The sequence below is a fragment of the Passer montanus genome, unplaced genomic scaffold (genome assembly GCF_014805655.1).
Source record: "Passer montanus isolate IOZ18808 unplaced genomic scaffold, ASM1480565v1 scaffold52, whole genome shotgun sequence".
Lineage (NCBI taxonomy): Eukaryota > Metazoa > Chordata > Aves > Passeriformes > Passeridae > Passer > Passer montanus.
This window is the reverse complement of record NW_024370152.1, coordinates 3,426,374-3,442,357: the sequence shown is the minus strand read 5'-3', so window position 1 is coordinate 3,442,357 and position 15,984 is coordinate 3,426,374. Positions and strand designations below refer to the sequence as shown.

Sequence of the window (15,984 nt, the reverse complement as noted above, 5' to 3'; positions counted from 1 at the left end):
AATAAATGACCAAAAATGGAAGAAGTCGCTACCTGAGTTTCAGCAGATTAACAAGGCTCCAAACTGATGCCAACACAAGTCAAGCATCATTTTAGAATACTTCCATGCCTGTAACACTGCACTCTAAGAACTCTAGTACAGTGTTTCCACAGAAGACACTAGCTAGCAGCAAAAAACAAATCTAATCCAAAAGAAATACACCATAGAGGCTCACAATCCTCTTTGCTGAAGTGGAAATGTAGACAAGAGGAAGGGAAGTCAAAATGTGCATACACTTGCTTCAAGAAATAGTCTTTCTGTCTTTACTTGTAAGCCTACTTGTTGAGAAAATATCTGTTGATTTCAGTGAGAAAATATCTGTTTATTTTCCTCACTTAAAGGTTTTTGCAATATCCCAATAACAATTTTCCTTATAAATCATTGCTCGTCTCAGTTACTTCAATATGATAATACCAGAAGAGCTACACACAAGGACATGCATGTATAGCATGTGCAATCTCCAGTTTGCATTTTGTGCTGATTCTATTGCAACGGACTTCTCTGGAAACCAACAATTGAATTACTTCTTAATTTTTTTTAGAAATTCACTGGGATGCCTACACTCATAATTTTACCTGTCATCAGCCCAAGAAAAAGAACAACAATCCAAATCACCAAAAATTCAAAAAGCAGCGTCCTCTGACTAAGTTGAAAAAACTTGCTTGTAGGAGAAAAATGCTATGATCCCAAAACCAAATTGTCTTCTGGGGCAAAAGAACCTTGAACAATTGCATATCAAATATAATATTTTCATTAGATAAATTTAATTTAATTTTTATAAAAACATCTTGATATTTTTCTACCCTCAGAGAAATCCTCTGTTGTAATCATAGAATGTCCCTGATGATCATACTGAAAAATAAGGTCTGAAACCTCTCTTTAAACTATAGAGAAACTGTGAGAATCAAAGGAGCAGTATGATATGAGCACTTCTGTGCAGGAATAAGGGAGAGAAAGCATATAAATGAGCAGAACAGGAGCGGCAAAAAGAATAAAGAATGCTGCAACCAACCAACCAGCCAAGCAGAGGAAGCCCAAGAACACTTGGATCTGGTCATTTTTCAGCCTAAAACAATTGCTTTGTGGTTCTCCACCCAGAATGAATTTGACAGTGGCTGCAACAACTGACAATGCTGAAATCAGAATAGCTTTGCAGAAATCAATTGACCTGGGCTGACTGATACCACACAAGAGTATAGCTTAATATTACACAGAAACATGGGATTATATAAGGAAGGCAATTATCTGAGTTACTCTGGATTTACACTAGGAAGTAAGAAAGTAGACCTTCAACTTCCTGGGTACAGCAAAGATTTCCAAACATTTCTAGCAATAGAGAAATACTTAATATTGAAAGGCATAAAATAAATACATTCTACTTCCTAAATTTCAAGAGACTTTGGGGAAATCAAATAAAATTCCTGAAATCATTCCTCTCTTTCTGTCTACTTTGCAAAACTACAGAATATGAAGTATTAATGAGTTTTGGAATCACAAAATAGTTGGACCGGACCTTAAAGATCATCAAGTTCCACTCCCCCTGCCATAAGCAGGGACCTTTCACTAGATCAAGTTGTTCAGGGGCCCATCCAACCTGGCCTTGAACTCTCAACAACTTCACCACCCTCTGAGTAAAGAATGCCTTACCTATACCGAATCTACACCTGACCTCTTTCAGTTTAAAACCATTTCCCCTTGTCCTGACACTATCTGGCTGCATTAAAACCCCTTCTTCCTTCTTTTTGTAAGTCCCCTTCAGGTACTGGAGGGCCACAATGAGGTCTCCCCAAAGTCTTCTCTTCTCTATGATGCTTGGTCTACAAGATAGACTTTTTTTTCCCTGACTAAGAATGAAACTTTTTGACAATCAATTCAAATAATGTTTTTTATCTCTTTAGAAAACAAATCTTGTATTTTTCCACCTTAAATGCTTTTATCAAGGAATATTTAGAAGATTATCACCACACATTTTGTTCAAAATCATTAATGAAATATATTTCAGTGCATTTCTAGGGAGGTTTGTCATATGGTTTTGATTTCGAGTAAACATTTTTTTCTGTTTAACAGAGTTCTGGGTTAATTATACCTTGAAACCATTAAATCTTCATATAAATCACTGTTATTTTAAGAGACAATGAAAAAGTACTTTTTGAAGAGTGCATAAGTTCTTTAGTTTCTGTAGAACAAGACTGGAAGTACAGAAAAGTGTGTTATTTGCCACCTAAATACATGAGAGCTTTGTCTACATAACTGAATACTGGTACTTTCTCTCTCTGGTTTGAGAAGATACTCATGTCCAGTGCGAAAAGTGTGAGTCTTGGCGTGTAATGACTAAACAATAAATCCAGTATTTGTCTGCTTAGTATCCATCACTGCAAAGAACTATTATTCAACATGACAACCAATAATGAGGTCTGTCCTATATATGCTCCCTTCTCATAACTTTCATTGCTGGATTGCCTAAAGTGCTACCAAGATCACCGTGACTGCCTCACATTCCTATACAGTTATATTAATATTTCAGAGAGAATTGCTTTATTCCTCTCTTTATGGTACAGAAGAGTCTGTACTGTGCATTCTTCTGTACTGTTTGAGAAGGGAAAGGTGAGGCAAGGTCTGGACATTGTATACTACATTAGCATTTCTCATTTACCATCTTTAGCAAATTCTGCCATTTAAAGCATGCGATACATCCCTGGAATGTACTGTCTCTTTTTGCCTCTAAATTTATTGCATGAATATAGGAAGACCAAACTGCCCTTCAATTCCTATCAACAAACTTTTACTCATGATCTAATGTAAAATCTTTTGGTTTTCCTAGGGTGAAAAAAAAAAGTCGGTGTAGATACCAAAATGAAACAACCTTCTACATGTACTTTCAAGAATTTGGCATTATAGACTTGTTAGCCTTAAAATAATTGACATCATATATTCCTGACAGTAAGGTAACTTTAAAAATTCTCTTCAAGAGGAATGTGCAAAGTTTTTCAACACTCTTCCATAGATGAGCTCCAGAATGATGGTGGACAAGACCCTCAAAAAATTATCTTCTAAACAGTGAGCATGGACCCACAGTACTCTATTTATGGAAGAAATTATGTCCTACATTTATGGAAAGGCACAATATTCACTTGAGGAAATAATGACTGAAATTTAAAAAACAAATTATGAAACATGGGAAAACAATGACTTTTGCTTTTGCTGCACAATTACACCTATATGGAAAGAACTGTACATACAAACCGTGGCTCAGTTCCTGAAGAAACCTCCAAACAATAACACAGAGAATGGGAAATTCCACAACATCCAATCCCCAATATGCCAGATCATTCAGTCAAGGTCTCTATTTAATGTTGCTTATAACATTAAGACAATATTAAGTTAAAATTCTTTACTTCCTGTGATCTTAACAATTAATATACTGCCACATTTTCGAGCTTCATCCCAGCTTGTTCACCACAGAGCTATTACTGATACTTGAGGAAGTTTAATCTTATTTAATTTAAAATTCTACAGATGAATTCAGAGACAAATAGCTCTCCTACTACCTCCAAGCTTTGGCCAAAGAAAAAACATTGTTCAGGAAAAATCCTTGAATATATTCACTTCAATCCTAAAATTCAGGAAGAAGCCTATCCTGATTTCGATACATTGGAAGTACTCCAGATTTAAATTTCAGTTTAGATCAGCATAAAATGATGAAGACTTCTTGTCGCATTGCTTCCACTTTCGGCTGGAAGTAAACAAGTAAGTCAAAAATAAATGCCTCCAAACAAAAAACACTCATACAGAATTCACCTAAGACCAATATACCAATAAGTAAAAGAACACTATGAACTCTTAATCATTTACTGCTGTGAAACACATTACATTCTTATTTATAAGGCTTTTTTATTGATAGCCATCCCACAGATAAACTCACATACACTTGGGACACAGCAGTAAAAGCAAGAAGAATAGCAAGTGGTGAGGTAATACAGTTTACATAAGAACTCTCCTCAAACCTTTGCAACTGAAATGAAACAGGGAAAAAAAATCATAAATACAAAAAGTTATACATATATTCACACCAAAGATAAATCCATTCCATAACAAAAGAATCATAAACACAATTTCTTACCTTCATCTTCAAAATTAAAAATAGTAAAACAATTTTCTATTAGTCAGTGAGACTAAAAAGAAGTTTTAAAGTTTGATTTATCAAAGAGATAGAAATATTGTACTAAAACACAGTGTTTTACTAGAAGCATACACCAATCTAACAGTATTATTAGCATTTAATATGTATTTTGAATTTTAGCTAGTTACTTATTTCCATCGTTGATTTTGCTGTCGTCTTTTAGCTTCACATTTCTACTTACATAAAACTAATTTTATTATGTAGTTTATACACAGTCTCCTATGTTTATTTACTTACCAACAGTATCACATGGTTCATCCTTATGTACACAGAAATCCTTCCTAGAATTGGGGGTGAAAGAAAAAATGTTAAGCAAGTCAAGCTGTTAGTCGTTAACAACTGTGTAACCTATTTAGAAACAATTTTTATGGCTCAATGAATAAATACAGAACACCATTATCTCAACAAAGAGCAAGGGGAAGCAAAGGCCGGGATTACACGGAGCACTTAAACTCCAGTTTATTCTCAGAGCACATTTAAGAGTAGTCACGTGACAAAACATGTACAGTACATTCAAATTGCATTGCACCTCATTCCCAAGTTCATTTGGGTTTTGTGTTTGTTTTTTTTTTCTTTTTCTGTAATATCTTGAAAGGTAACAAGTCTAAAGCTAGTCTTCCTATAATTCAAAATGAAGATATTTCCAGAAATTTCCAGATTTACGTAAGATTCAAATGCTGAACTTAGATCAGTAATAGAGTCTGAAAGCTTTTATTCTAGCAAGTCAATGGTTAAAATCACTAATAGGAATATTACAAGAAGCATTTCTGCTAGGGCATCCCCTTACAGTAGTGGAAGACTTATAAAAATTAACTACTTTATCTCCAACACCTATTTTAGTCCAGTCATAGGTCTCTAAATAAGACTCCTCTACTGCCTAAAGGAGGTAAATATTTCAACTGTGTCTTAAACCTCTGCTTAGGATTCATTTTGATTTCACACGCATTTTACTTCTTCTCAGAGACACACAACAAGTTATTAAAAGAGCAAAGGGAAAACTGCTTTTTACTGGAGTATTTATAAGTAATGTTAATTTGTTATTTCACTTTTTAAAAAAAGGCTGCTGAGGTATGCATGAACTGGGGAGGTAGGGAGGGAAGCAATGGGGGAAAAAAAAGAATAAAAGAACCTCAGATATAGCAACCCCACAAAAAAAGAAGTTCTGGTTTTCTGCTGTGCCACAGCATAAGGGTCTCTGTTTTTAGGGAGAGACCACGATTCAGAGAAATTTAGTTCTTATATTCTGCCTATGATGGTACACAGATAAGACACATAGACTGATAATGATAAAGATATACATATAGAGAAACACCCATTTTCCAGGAACAAAATGCAGGAATTGTTTGGTGCTTGAAATGAAAGATACTGACACTTATTTTTTTACGAAGTGTATTTACTCCAAGAGCTGTTTCTTTGTTTCCCACATACTATTTCTACATAGAGAATTAGACCCAAAAGCAATTTCTAGAGTTTGGCAAATTTCTGACAGTTGTTAAGGGCCACACAGACAGATGCATGGGGTTAAATAGCTTTTAATTAACCAGTCACCACTACCAGATAATTCCATAGAGGAGAAGAAGAATGGCAGTGCTATATATTGATAAAGTTGTGTGTAAAGTGATCAGGACAGTCTGGGAACACACTTAAAAGGGCCTTGGAAATTGAGCAAAAGGTGGTGAACAAGAAACTATAATCAGACACAGAAGAAAGTTATTTTATTTTTTCAAACCTGCAAGAAATTGCATTAATGCACTGGGATGCAACACAGTTCTTTGTTTTGTGCTATGTGACACAAGGGACTTATTGTCTTGTTAAGCAACATGACAGAATGATCAGAAATATGGGATTTGAGGTGAAGCAAGAGAACACGTGTAAAGACAATCTAAGGACATTGATTGCCTTCCATGCACACCCACCCAACCACCATAAAAATTGATTTATGTAATAATAAGTGTAAAAAAATTTTAAAAAAGAAAAGAGAAAATAACTAGGTCATACCTTCAACTGTAAAAGAATGCCACGTTACATTTTAAAACTGCCAATATCCAAGAGGTTTCTGCTCATGTAATAGCTTTCTTCTCATATATTTACTGAGCTGTTTTTCTTTTGTTTTCAGTTCTTGGCTGAATCTGACTATGATTATGTTGTGCATTCAGGGTTTCATTATGGGACTTGGGGGAAATGGTACTGCTATGATTTGGCAAGAGGGAAATACAGTAAACCATTCTTAGTTCCCGACTTACACTGAAGGAATGTAATGCCTTCTTTAATTTCCAGGAATATGAATGCATTACATACATAGGCTCCTTAGTAAAGATTTACAGTTCTAGCTAAACCTGCCAGCGACTCTCACAAAAATAAAGCACACTACCAAGTCCTCAGACAGATTATTTGCCTTCCTCCTTCTCATCCTTTCTCTCAGATCCAAGATATTAAAATTACTGTTGCAACATATAGAAGCTTTAGTGGCACCAGCTGGTAACTGAGTCTGTCAATGAAAGAAAGAAATGGTTAAAGCCCACCTACTCCAAGCAGTGCCCAGCACATAATGTCCATTACTCTAAATGGTCACTTTCATACACATGGAAGAGAAAACAGATCCTTACTCAAGTGAAGGAAAGGAGAAGCTTTCACACTATTTACGCCTCAATTCTGCACTCTGGCTAACTCCAGAAAAGGATTCTAAGCAAGGACAGATAACCACTACTGCACTGTTTCACAAAATTATGTTTAGTTAGTAGATTTTAGTTCATTACATACAGCATTAGGAAAGACCTTCAAAGCATACAAAGGTAACTTAATTCTTAAATACAAAGTATATCAGTACATTGACTTTGTTAAAAAAAATCGTGATGTGCAGGTGGTATCTAAAACAGAAGACAAAAGAACAATGAAGGAAGACTAAATTAAAATCCAGACCTATTTTTTGTGAATTATTTCCAGTGATTTATCATTTTAGATAAATTTAATACTTTTTTTGGCAAGTCAAAATATTCAAAAGATCTATTTTTTTACTCAGGTTGGTGTATCATTTCATTCTATATGCCAAATTGGAGAAAAGAAGAAAAAGGACAGGTAACAGATTATACCAGTCTACCAGACCTTCATTCTGGTTTCACTCTACTCCAATTTCTCTAACGTTTGCATTTCTGAAACATGTAGGTACCTTGAATAACAGCAGAAGTTAGACTGCCGTTTCAAGCAGCCTAACTTCTGCTGCTATTGATTCCAGGGCTTACAACACTTTTGAGGCTTATTGTTCAAGTAGTAACTTTCAACAAATCATAAGATTTTCATATGGAATAGTTGCAATTAATGGTACTGTGGTAAGTGGCATTATCATCAAATTGCAGATGCCTTCACTTCCATTGTGCAAAGTGAATAACTACAACACTGAAGATGTTCTTGTCTCTTCACATAAAAGGAGATTCTGAAATAATTCTCACATATAAACCAAGCACACGTATACTAATTAATAAATGCACTTTTAAGGACAGTAATTAAATTTAAAATTATTTTATGTTATTGAACCACAATAAAAATTACTTATTTATTATTTATTTGGGAATTTAAATAAATGGAAAATGGTACTAGTGTAAATGGTATTTCAGAAACTTTTTATTATTTTGAGGGCAAATCTGAAAGGCACCAATATGTACTGGTCAATGTATTTTAGGAAAAACAGGAAATAATATATTTAATTACTTCAAATGGTTAACACATCACTTAGGCTCTCTAAAGCTGAATTAAGATTAAAAAAGTTATATAAATAATCATATTATGATTATTATTATATCATAAAGCTCACATTTCAGTCAGACTGAAAAACAACAGTTTGGAAATGTGATAAGTAAAGAAACAGCTGAATTGAATATGCCATTAATACAGTGTAGTTAGGAGCCCAAGAAAGGTGCTTCTGAGTGGAGTTTAATAGAACCTAGACTTAGCATTAGCATTAAACAACAATGCAGAAGAAAATACAAAAGCATTCCTGGTAAAGTTTAAAAATTAAATGAGTCCTGATAGATACACATAGGAATCAAGACAGATCAAATTTTAAAGACAACTCATTTAAGTAAATTTTTGTCTAGTGTAACCAAAAGTGGCCTCCCAACTTGATTAGATGAAACAAGAAAAAATGAATATTGGGAAATAAGCAGTAGAAAGGAACAGCAATCCTGGGTAAAGATACACGAAAATATCAAAATGACAAAGGGTAGAAAGGGTATGGCTGAAAGCTGAAGTATGAAAAATTAGAAATAAGTCCAACTGTCCATTCAGTAAGTAAATAACTGTGCCAATAATCAACTGCTAAACAGTTAATCTTCCTTTCTTTCAAATTTTGTCTAAGATTTGCGTACCTTTCTTTATCACCAGGAAATTAAAATGTAAAAATAAGTGTCTAAATTTTATGCTTGGGTCTCACACTAGATATTCAGAGATTTTAAATTCAGTTTAAGTCCATACATTCCTATGCAACAGACCTGTACTAGTGAATGGAACATACGTAGCCTAACTATTAGAGCTTGAAAGAGTAAGCTGACAGCAAAAGGTAAATTCATGCAAATTTTTACCACACCATTTTACCACACCATTATCACTTCACGGACACAAGCATCTTAAAAATGAAAAAACCAAAAGAGCATAAGATGACTTAAAACTAGTGGGATTTTTTAAAAATACACAAGGTAAAAATACAGGCCTTCAATTTTACAGGAGATTCTGGCTCCAAAAAAAAAAAAAAACACCAACAAAACCGCTTTCTAGTTAAATATGCTCTTTTCTCTTTTCAGGTTTCCCTGCTTTCTTCTGCATCTGCAATTCTATTACTAAATAATTAGCAGAAAGGCCACATGAGATTCTCATTAACTTCCTTGATGCCTGCTGGTAGTGTCAAATAAACCAAATTATCAAGAGAGTTGATAAATTGAGTACAAAATGATCAAGAGAGTTGGCAGTATTGAAGTTACAGTGACGAAGACAGAATTAAGAATAATCTTCTCTCTCACCATGCATTTGCAAGAATTCACTTTTCTAAAGCTGAAATTCATGAGGAATTTAAGAACAGCAGTAGCAGTTTAATAACCCAATCTATACCTCAATATGTTTCAGCAATTTTGACTGCCAAACACTCCAGGCTTTTGGGGTCATTCTGTAATATCACTTTCATTTATGCAGGCATCTTTCACCATCGTCCTCTTCTGACTTTCTTGACGATTTATTTTTGGTTCAGATAGGTAATAAAAATCAAAGTCCGAAAAATAACTGCATATTTTCTATTTATTGGAAGGTAATAGCAACATTTTAAAAAATCTTGTCCAAGCTTTGGAAAGAGTTCTGGATGGTTTAAACTATTGGAAGTGAAACAATGTTTATGAAACCTAAGTGCTGTTTATGCCATTAGATACTTTATAGAACAGGGCACTTTCTTACAGTGAAAGTCCCTAACAGCAGTGTTTCAATTATGCGTCACCCAGGCCAAGGAGATCTCAGATACTGAAGATCAGTAGGAATAAGTGGCTGATGCACACTATCAACATGGAATATCACTACTTGATGAATGTGAGGAGAATCAGAGGTTTACTTTCTGTCATAAGGACACGAGAAAATAGTTCTGAGAAGGAGAACAATACAGAACTTGGTCTTTTTCTGTATTATTTTTCTCACACTTTTTCTACAAACCACTGTGACACAACAGATTGACCAATGCACTGGAAAAGCAGCAAAATGCATAATTTTGTGAAGTGAAGCTAAATTCTGCCTCATTCTTGTAACCACCTGTTTACACACTTCAAAGCTTTCATTACCTAATTTGTAATAGAGTCTATATAAGAGGTTAAGCACCATCACAGAACAAGTGGGAATTCCACAGGCCTTTTACTGCATTATTTTCAGTTACCTCATTCAGGTCAAGCAACCTATGCAGATAGGAATTGGTAATGTCATCTCAGGGGCCACCAAAATCAGGGATTGTCTCTGCACATTCAGACCCTGTAGTTTAAAAGGCAAGGAGGATGTTGATGCAACATGCTGCACTTTTTCCTCAGAGAAAAGTCCTGATACTGTCTATCTATAAAGTAACTGTGCTAATTTATAACTGTGAATACAGTAAGTCTTACCTGATGAAACAGGTAGTTTTATCAAGACAGTCATTCAAATACTTTTTACATTACCACATATATCCATAATAATCTTTTCTAAATAGATCACAAACTCTTTCTGCCTTCCTTCTACTTCATGGCACCATACTTTAAACAGGATTTCATTTCATCAAAATAAGCCAATTTAAAGAGAAACTAAACAAAAACGGACATAATGAAATAGGGCCAAAATAAATTGAAATTAATTGGTAGCAGATATGCATCATTACAGTCTAGCTGGGCAGCAAAGAAAGCTGTGAGGAGAAGCTGGTTTTGCTTTCCTCCTTACAGAACAAATGCAAAAATAAGTTTTGAAAAAGTACCTTTTTCCTGAAAAGGCTATGATGGCCCTTTGGCTGCTGAACACCAAATCTCTACAACATCCACACTGCACTCTTTGTACTTAGGCATTAAAAATTAGCTCTGCAGAACACTCAATACTTCATTTCTAATCTTTTGGTTACTACATAAAACTGGCATGTGAAAGCACAGAGGAAACCTTTTACAAAGAACTCTTGCTGTTCTATTATCATGTGAGACAAAAGAGGAGATGTGGCAACTTTTAGGAGGGCTGCCGCAGAATGTGTTGGATACCCAAAACTTTACACATTTACTCAAAAACCACCAAGCAGTTGCTGTTCATCTGTATAAACAAAATAATTTCTCTCAATAAGCAGACCTGCTGTCGAAATGGAAGTTGTGACAAAGGAGCTTGTTCCCTGCTTGCAAAACAGAATGAAACTCTGAATTAACAAAACACACGTGTAGAGCCACACATGGTCTTAGCTATACCATAAACCTGATGATGTGTAGAGGTAGCCTGGATTAGCAAAACATTCCCAGTCAGAAAGTTGCTCTGGTATGATTTATTAGCAGCTAAAGCAGCTCTCAGGTGGGAGGCAGTACAGTCTAGAGAATAATACACTGAAAAATAAAAACATCAGAAGAAGAGATCTTTAGTTTCTGGCTCTAGCAACAACCTACTATCTGACATCTAACCAATCATTCCCTACTCTCTACTTCAAATTCCTTAAAATAGATCACAGACTTAATTTAAAAAATTGTATTTAAACTGACAGGTAAAAAATTGTAGACAGCTCTGGAGCAAATCCAAACAAGAAGCATGAAAACAACAGAGGGCTGGAGCACCTCTCTTATGAAGACATGCCAAGACAGTTTGGGTTGATCAGCCTAGAGAAGAGAGGAGCTCTTTTTGCAACCTTCCAGCACCTAAAGCAGACCTACAAGAAGACTGGAGAGGAACTTTTTACAGGTGCATGTAGTGACAGGACAAAGAGGAATGGCATTCAACTGAAATTGGCAAGATTTTTATTAGATATAGGCAAGAAATTCTTTACTGTAAAGGTGTGAGACATTGGCCGAGGTTACCCAGAGAAGCTGTGAATGCCCCATTCCTGGAAATTCTAAAGGCCAGATTGGATGGGGCTTTGACCAATCTGCTCTAACACAAAATATCCCATGTGGTAGGGGGTTTGGAACTAAATCATCTTTAAGGTCCATTCCAACCCATATGATTCTATGAAAACAGAATATCATCATTGCAAAGGAGAAAAGCATCTTAACATATGATCAGACTGTTACAAAGCTTTTTCACCATTAGAATCACAGAATCCCAGAATCGTTAGGGTTGGAAGGGACTTCTGGAGATCATCCAATCCTCCTGTCTAGGCAGGGTCACCAGGAGCAGGTGACACAGGAACATTTCCCAGTGGGGTGTAAATGTCTCCAGAGAGGGAGATTCTATGACCTCCCTGGGCAGCCTGTTCCCATGCTCTAAAAATCTCAATGTAAAGAATTTTTTCCTCATGTTGAGGCGGAATTTCTTGTGTTTTGGTTATGGCCACTGCTCCTCGTCCCGTCGCTGGGCAGCACTGAAGAGTCTGGCACCATCCTCTTGGTACCTGCCTTTGAGATATTTATATTCACTAATGAGATTCCCTCTAAGTTTTCTCTGGACTAAACAGGCCCAGCTCCTGCAGTCTCTCCTCATAAGAGAGATGCTTCAGATCACAAATCATCTCTGTGGCCTCTGCTGGACACCCTGCAGTAGCTCCTTTTCTTTCTTATACAGAGGAGCCCAGAACTGAACACAATACCACAGACATGGACAAAGAGAGAGGCAGGATCACCTTCCCCAACCTGTTGGCCACATTCTTCCCAATTCACCCCAGAATCCCATTGGTCCTCCAGGCCACAATGGTACACTACCAGCGCATGGTCAATTTGTCATGCACCAAGACTTTCAGAAACACTGCATTAAATCCAAAAAGCTGTGTGGCCAAAAGCACTGACAGCTGAAGACATTTCCAGATCACTGACTCTTGTCAACTAACTACTACCTCACTTGCATCAGTTCAGAATGCCTCTGCCTCTTCCCACAAAGGCTCATTAAGCTGAAGATGAAACAATAACAGGAAAAAGGTGTCACACGCTTTATTTATTTTATAGCATTTTACTACTCATGAGATGCACCTTATGACCTAAAGAATGCAGCCCTGTGCTCACTCTCTTGACCCACACAGGCTTGAAGCATTTAATACTTGCTCTAACTCTTGCTGCTATTGTAGGTACTGCTGGCTGCCTCAGCTGTCTCAAATAAGAGAGCCTAAGGTTTCTAGCAAACAAGCAGAATGCTGTTGCTCATTATCCTTGAACAGTCACAAGGAACATCTAGGTGTAAGGAAGTCTATTCCCCTTTAGCCATCCCGATTAACCCAATGCCTCCTATATTACTCAGGCATTCTTTACGCCTTGGCCCAAGTTTACTCTTTCCTAAAGCTTGCTTCTTTTCTTCCCCCTTCTATCTTTCCAGACCTTCCCCGCTACCCTGCCCGAGCCCCACAATGCAGTCATTACTATTAAAATCAGTTTGGGGTCTTAATCTACAAAATTACTTCTAGTCTATCACTCAAAGTATGTTTCCTGATGAGTTCATGAAAAGTTGATGCAGAGAGCATTATTTCTTGTGTCTTCCACCAGACTTGAAAGGAACTTGTGAGAAGAACTACAGTTTAGCATAAATGTGTAACAAAGAGTAAATTGCCCCCTCAAAGCCCCAACAATCCATAAAACCAATATACACATCAAATAGAGGAGGATGACACAGAGTAAGAAGTGTGGGCTTTTCTCAGAAAATAAAAGGGATTGAACAGCAAAAGTAACAACAAAGCTCTCACCACAGACAGTTTGGACTTCTAAATTTCCTGCTTCCTGTAAGGGACTGGCTGTCCAAAGCATACAAATTTAGGGAAGCATTTTTCTGCTTCAAAAGATTGAAATACATTATAGATATTGGAGTAATCAGAATGAAACTAATTTCAAGAAGAATGCATTATTTTTATTTTATATGGTTTCCCAGTGAGAGTGCTGTGAATAAATGGCAAAAGATGGCACGTAGGTGTAAAGATTACACACGGTTTTAGGACACCATATCACTGACCAGCATGGGACTGCACAGCAGTATTCCACAACAGCCAATCACAGCAATTTTCTTTGGAAGGGAGCTCTGAAGGTTATCCAGTCCAAGCTCCACCTCAAAAATGGCACTAAGTCCAACCCTAGGCTGGTTGAATCATCATTCTGTCCTTTCCTCTGGATCATGCCTGTGCGCTGGCTGAACACCAACCAGCATCCCCCATGCAGCACTTACAGACAAAACCATGACAAAACCATGTACCTGCTTGGAAGGAAAGAGGTGAACTGGAATCCTATTTCCTTCTCAATGTGTGAAATACCTGACACTTAAGAGCTACAAGGAACTGCAGATCTGTAATCATACCCTTGTGGCTGCAGGACACATACTGAAGATGAACGTGATGTACCTTCAGCACAGATCATACCAGTTCTAGATCAGTCAAGGGAGAAGCATAACTCAGTAATGTGCCTAATGCTGGTCTAGCTTTGAATGGTTTAAATATGCTTTTGTGTTTTGACTGAAAGTATCTACAGGCCTGGGGTGCTGCCTCTGTTAAATGAAGGCATATGGCTGAAGGATTCCAAGCTTTGCTATAAAGATAAGGCCTTGGCTATACAGCCAATGATGAAACAAAAGAGTAACCAGTTCATACCTTCAAATATTTACCATCTGGGAAATACTGCTTTCTGCACTACCTCTACCAACACTTTACCACCAACTTTGAGATCCAAATGCCTCAAAATGCTCCCTTCCTCACTGCAAACTAAATTCTTACTATTTTGGCCATCTACTTTGATCCATTAAGCTCCTACCTATTTTTTAATGCTCATCTTTCACTACTTTACCTTGTTATCAGTATGGCTGCATCAACTGAAGTCATGTCTTCTCCCCAGCTTGTCGACATTTCTAAGTGTATATCATTCTTCTTGCCAAATTCTTCATGTTGCCATTTACAAAAACTTTCCAGCATTTTTTCACCATGATGTCCAATATACATATCTGCCTGGGAATTAAAGACAATTAATGTTATTAAAATTAGAATTCTATACATAGAATTTGGACCCTTTTTTGACTGAGTTAGCAAAAATATTCCACTTTTTATGGCATAATATGTCCATGGCAGAACAACTCAAACTTCAGGTGCCAAGACCACCTTCCTTACATGTTAAAGATACAAATGAAGACAGTGCATTGAGAGTGTATATGTACATGTGTACTAGAGTTCACCCAAACTGCAGTCTTATTTATTTCCTGATTTCTCATTATCCATGGCGAGGAAAAGTATAATAATGTTAAGATGCAAAATGTGAACATGAAATGAGATTATTCCAGCTGCTGAGAGGAACTGGAGAAAGAAGTTACTTACTCACTATTAGACCCATTGGTAAGGGAATCCCACTTCCTTATGAAGTGCTATATCAGCTTTTGTTTGTCTAAGGATTAGACAACAAAGAACATCAGTCCCCCTTTTGCAATCCAATGGAGTTAAAGGAGATTATTTTTCCATTGAGATATATGAATGCACAAAAAGCAGAGCAGAAGCAGATTTTGCTAAGATCTACCTGATTTCCACATGGAAACTTTGACTGACTTTTAATTGCAAGAACAGATAAGTCTCAGTACACAAATTAGGAGAAGACTAATCTTTACTGGGGCTGCTTGTCAGTGGAAACCACTACACAATATACGAAAGCTAACCAAGGAAATTTTTTAGCCATTGAAGTTCATAAATATTGCAAGCTTTTGTGGAGCAGCAAGCTAAGTAGCATTACCCTCTACAGGCTAAGACAAATGTTATAAATACCTACTGGAGTCTCATGAAGAAGGACCAGTTTAGTCACCCGAAGATTTACTTGTAATCCTAGACTCTTGTGTTGGAAAAGATTAAAAACCTAAGAGAGAAAAAAAGAATTCCAACAAATAAGAATATGAATTTGTATTGCTAAAAACACTAAAAACAACAGAACCCCAAAGAACCTCAAAAGCTCTCGTATTCTACTGTGACTGCTTTTATTTTCTGTAATCTGCACAGATCATTAAGATAATGTACTGTGTTGGTCTTCTGAAGTGAAAATAGAGCTCAGGCAATATTCATTCTGGGAACATAAAAAAGACCTTTTCCTCTCAATGGCCACAATCACTTTATAAATTGTGGCCTTTTTCTCCAAATATTTGCACACACATTTAAT

General features: G+C 36.4%; 1 protein-coding gene across 1 annotated transcript in view; it reads right to left on the bottom strand.

Annotated features, from left to right (window-relative positions):
• The window catches only part of ADAMTS19 (ADAM metallopeptidase with thrombospondin type 1 motif 19), a 128,114-nt gene that overhangs the window by 79,360 nt on the left and 32,770 nt on the right, over window positions 1-15,984 (bottom strand). The window contains exons 5-7 of the mRNA XM_039724118.1: window positions 15,604-15,687; window positions 14,641-14,798; window positions 4,457-4,500 (exon numbers count right to left, since the gene is read on the bottom strand). Coding sequence (XP_039580052.1) covers window positions 4,457-4,500; window positions 14,641-14,798; window positions 15,604-15,687 — 286 coding nt within the window. The remainder of the gene's footprint in view (window positions 1-4,456; window positions 4,501-14,640; window positions 14,799-15,603; window positions 15,688-15,984) is intronic.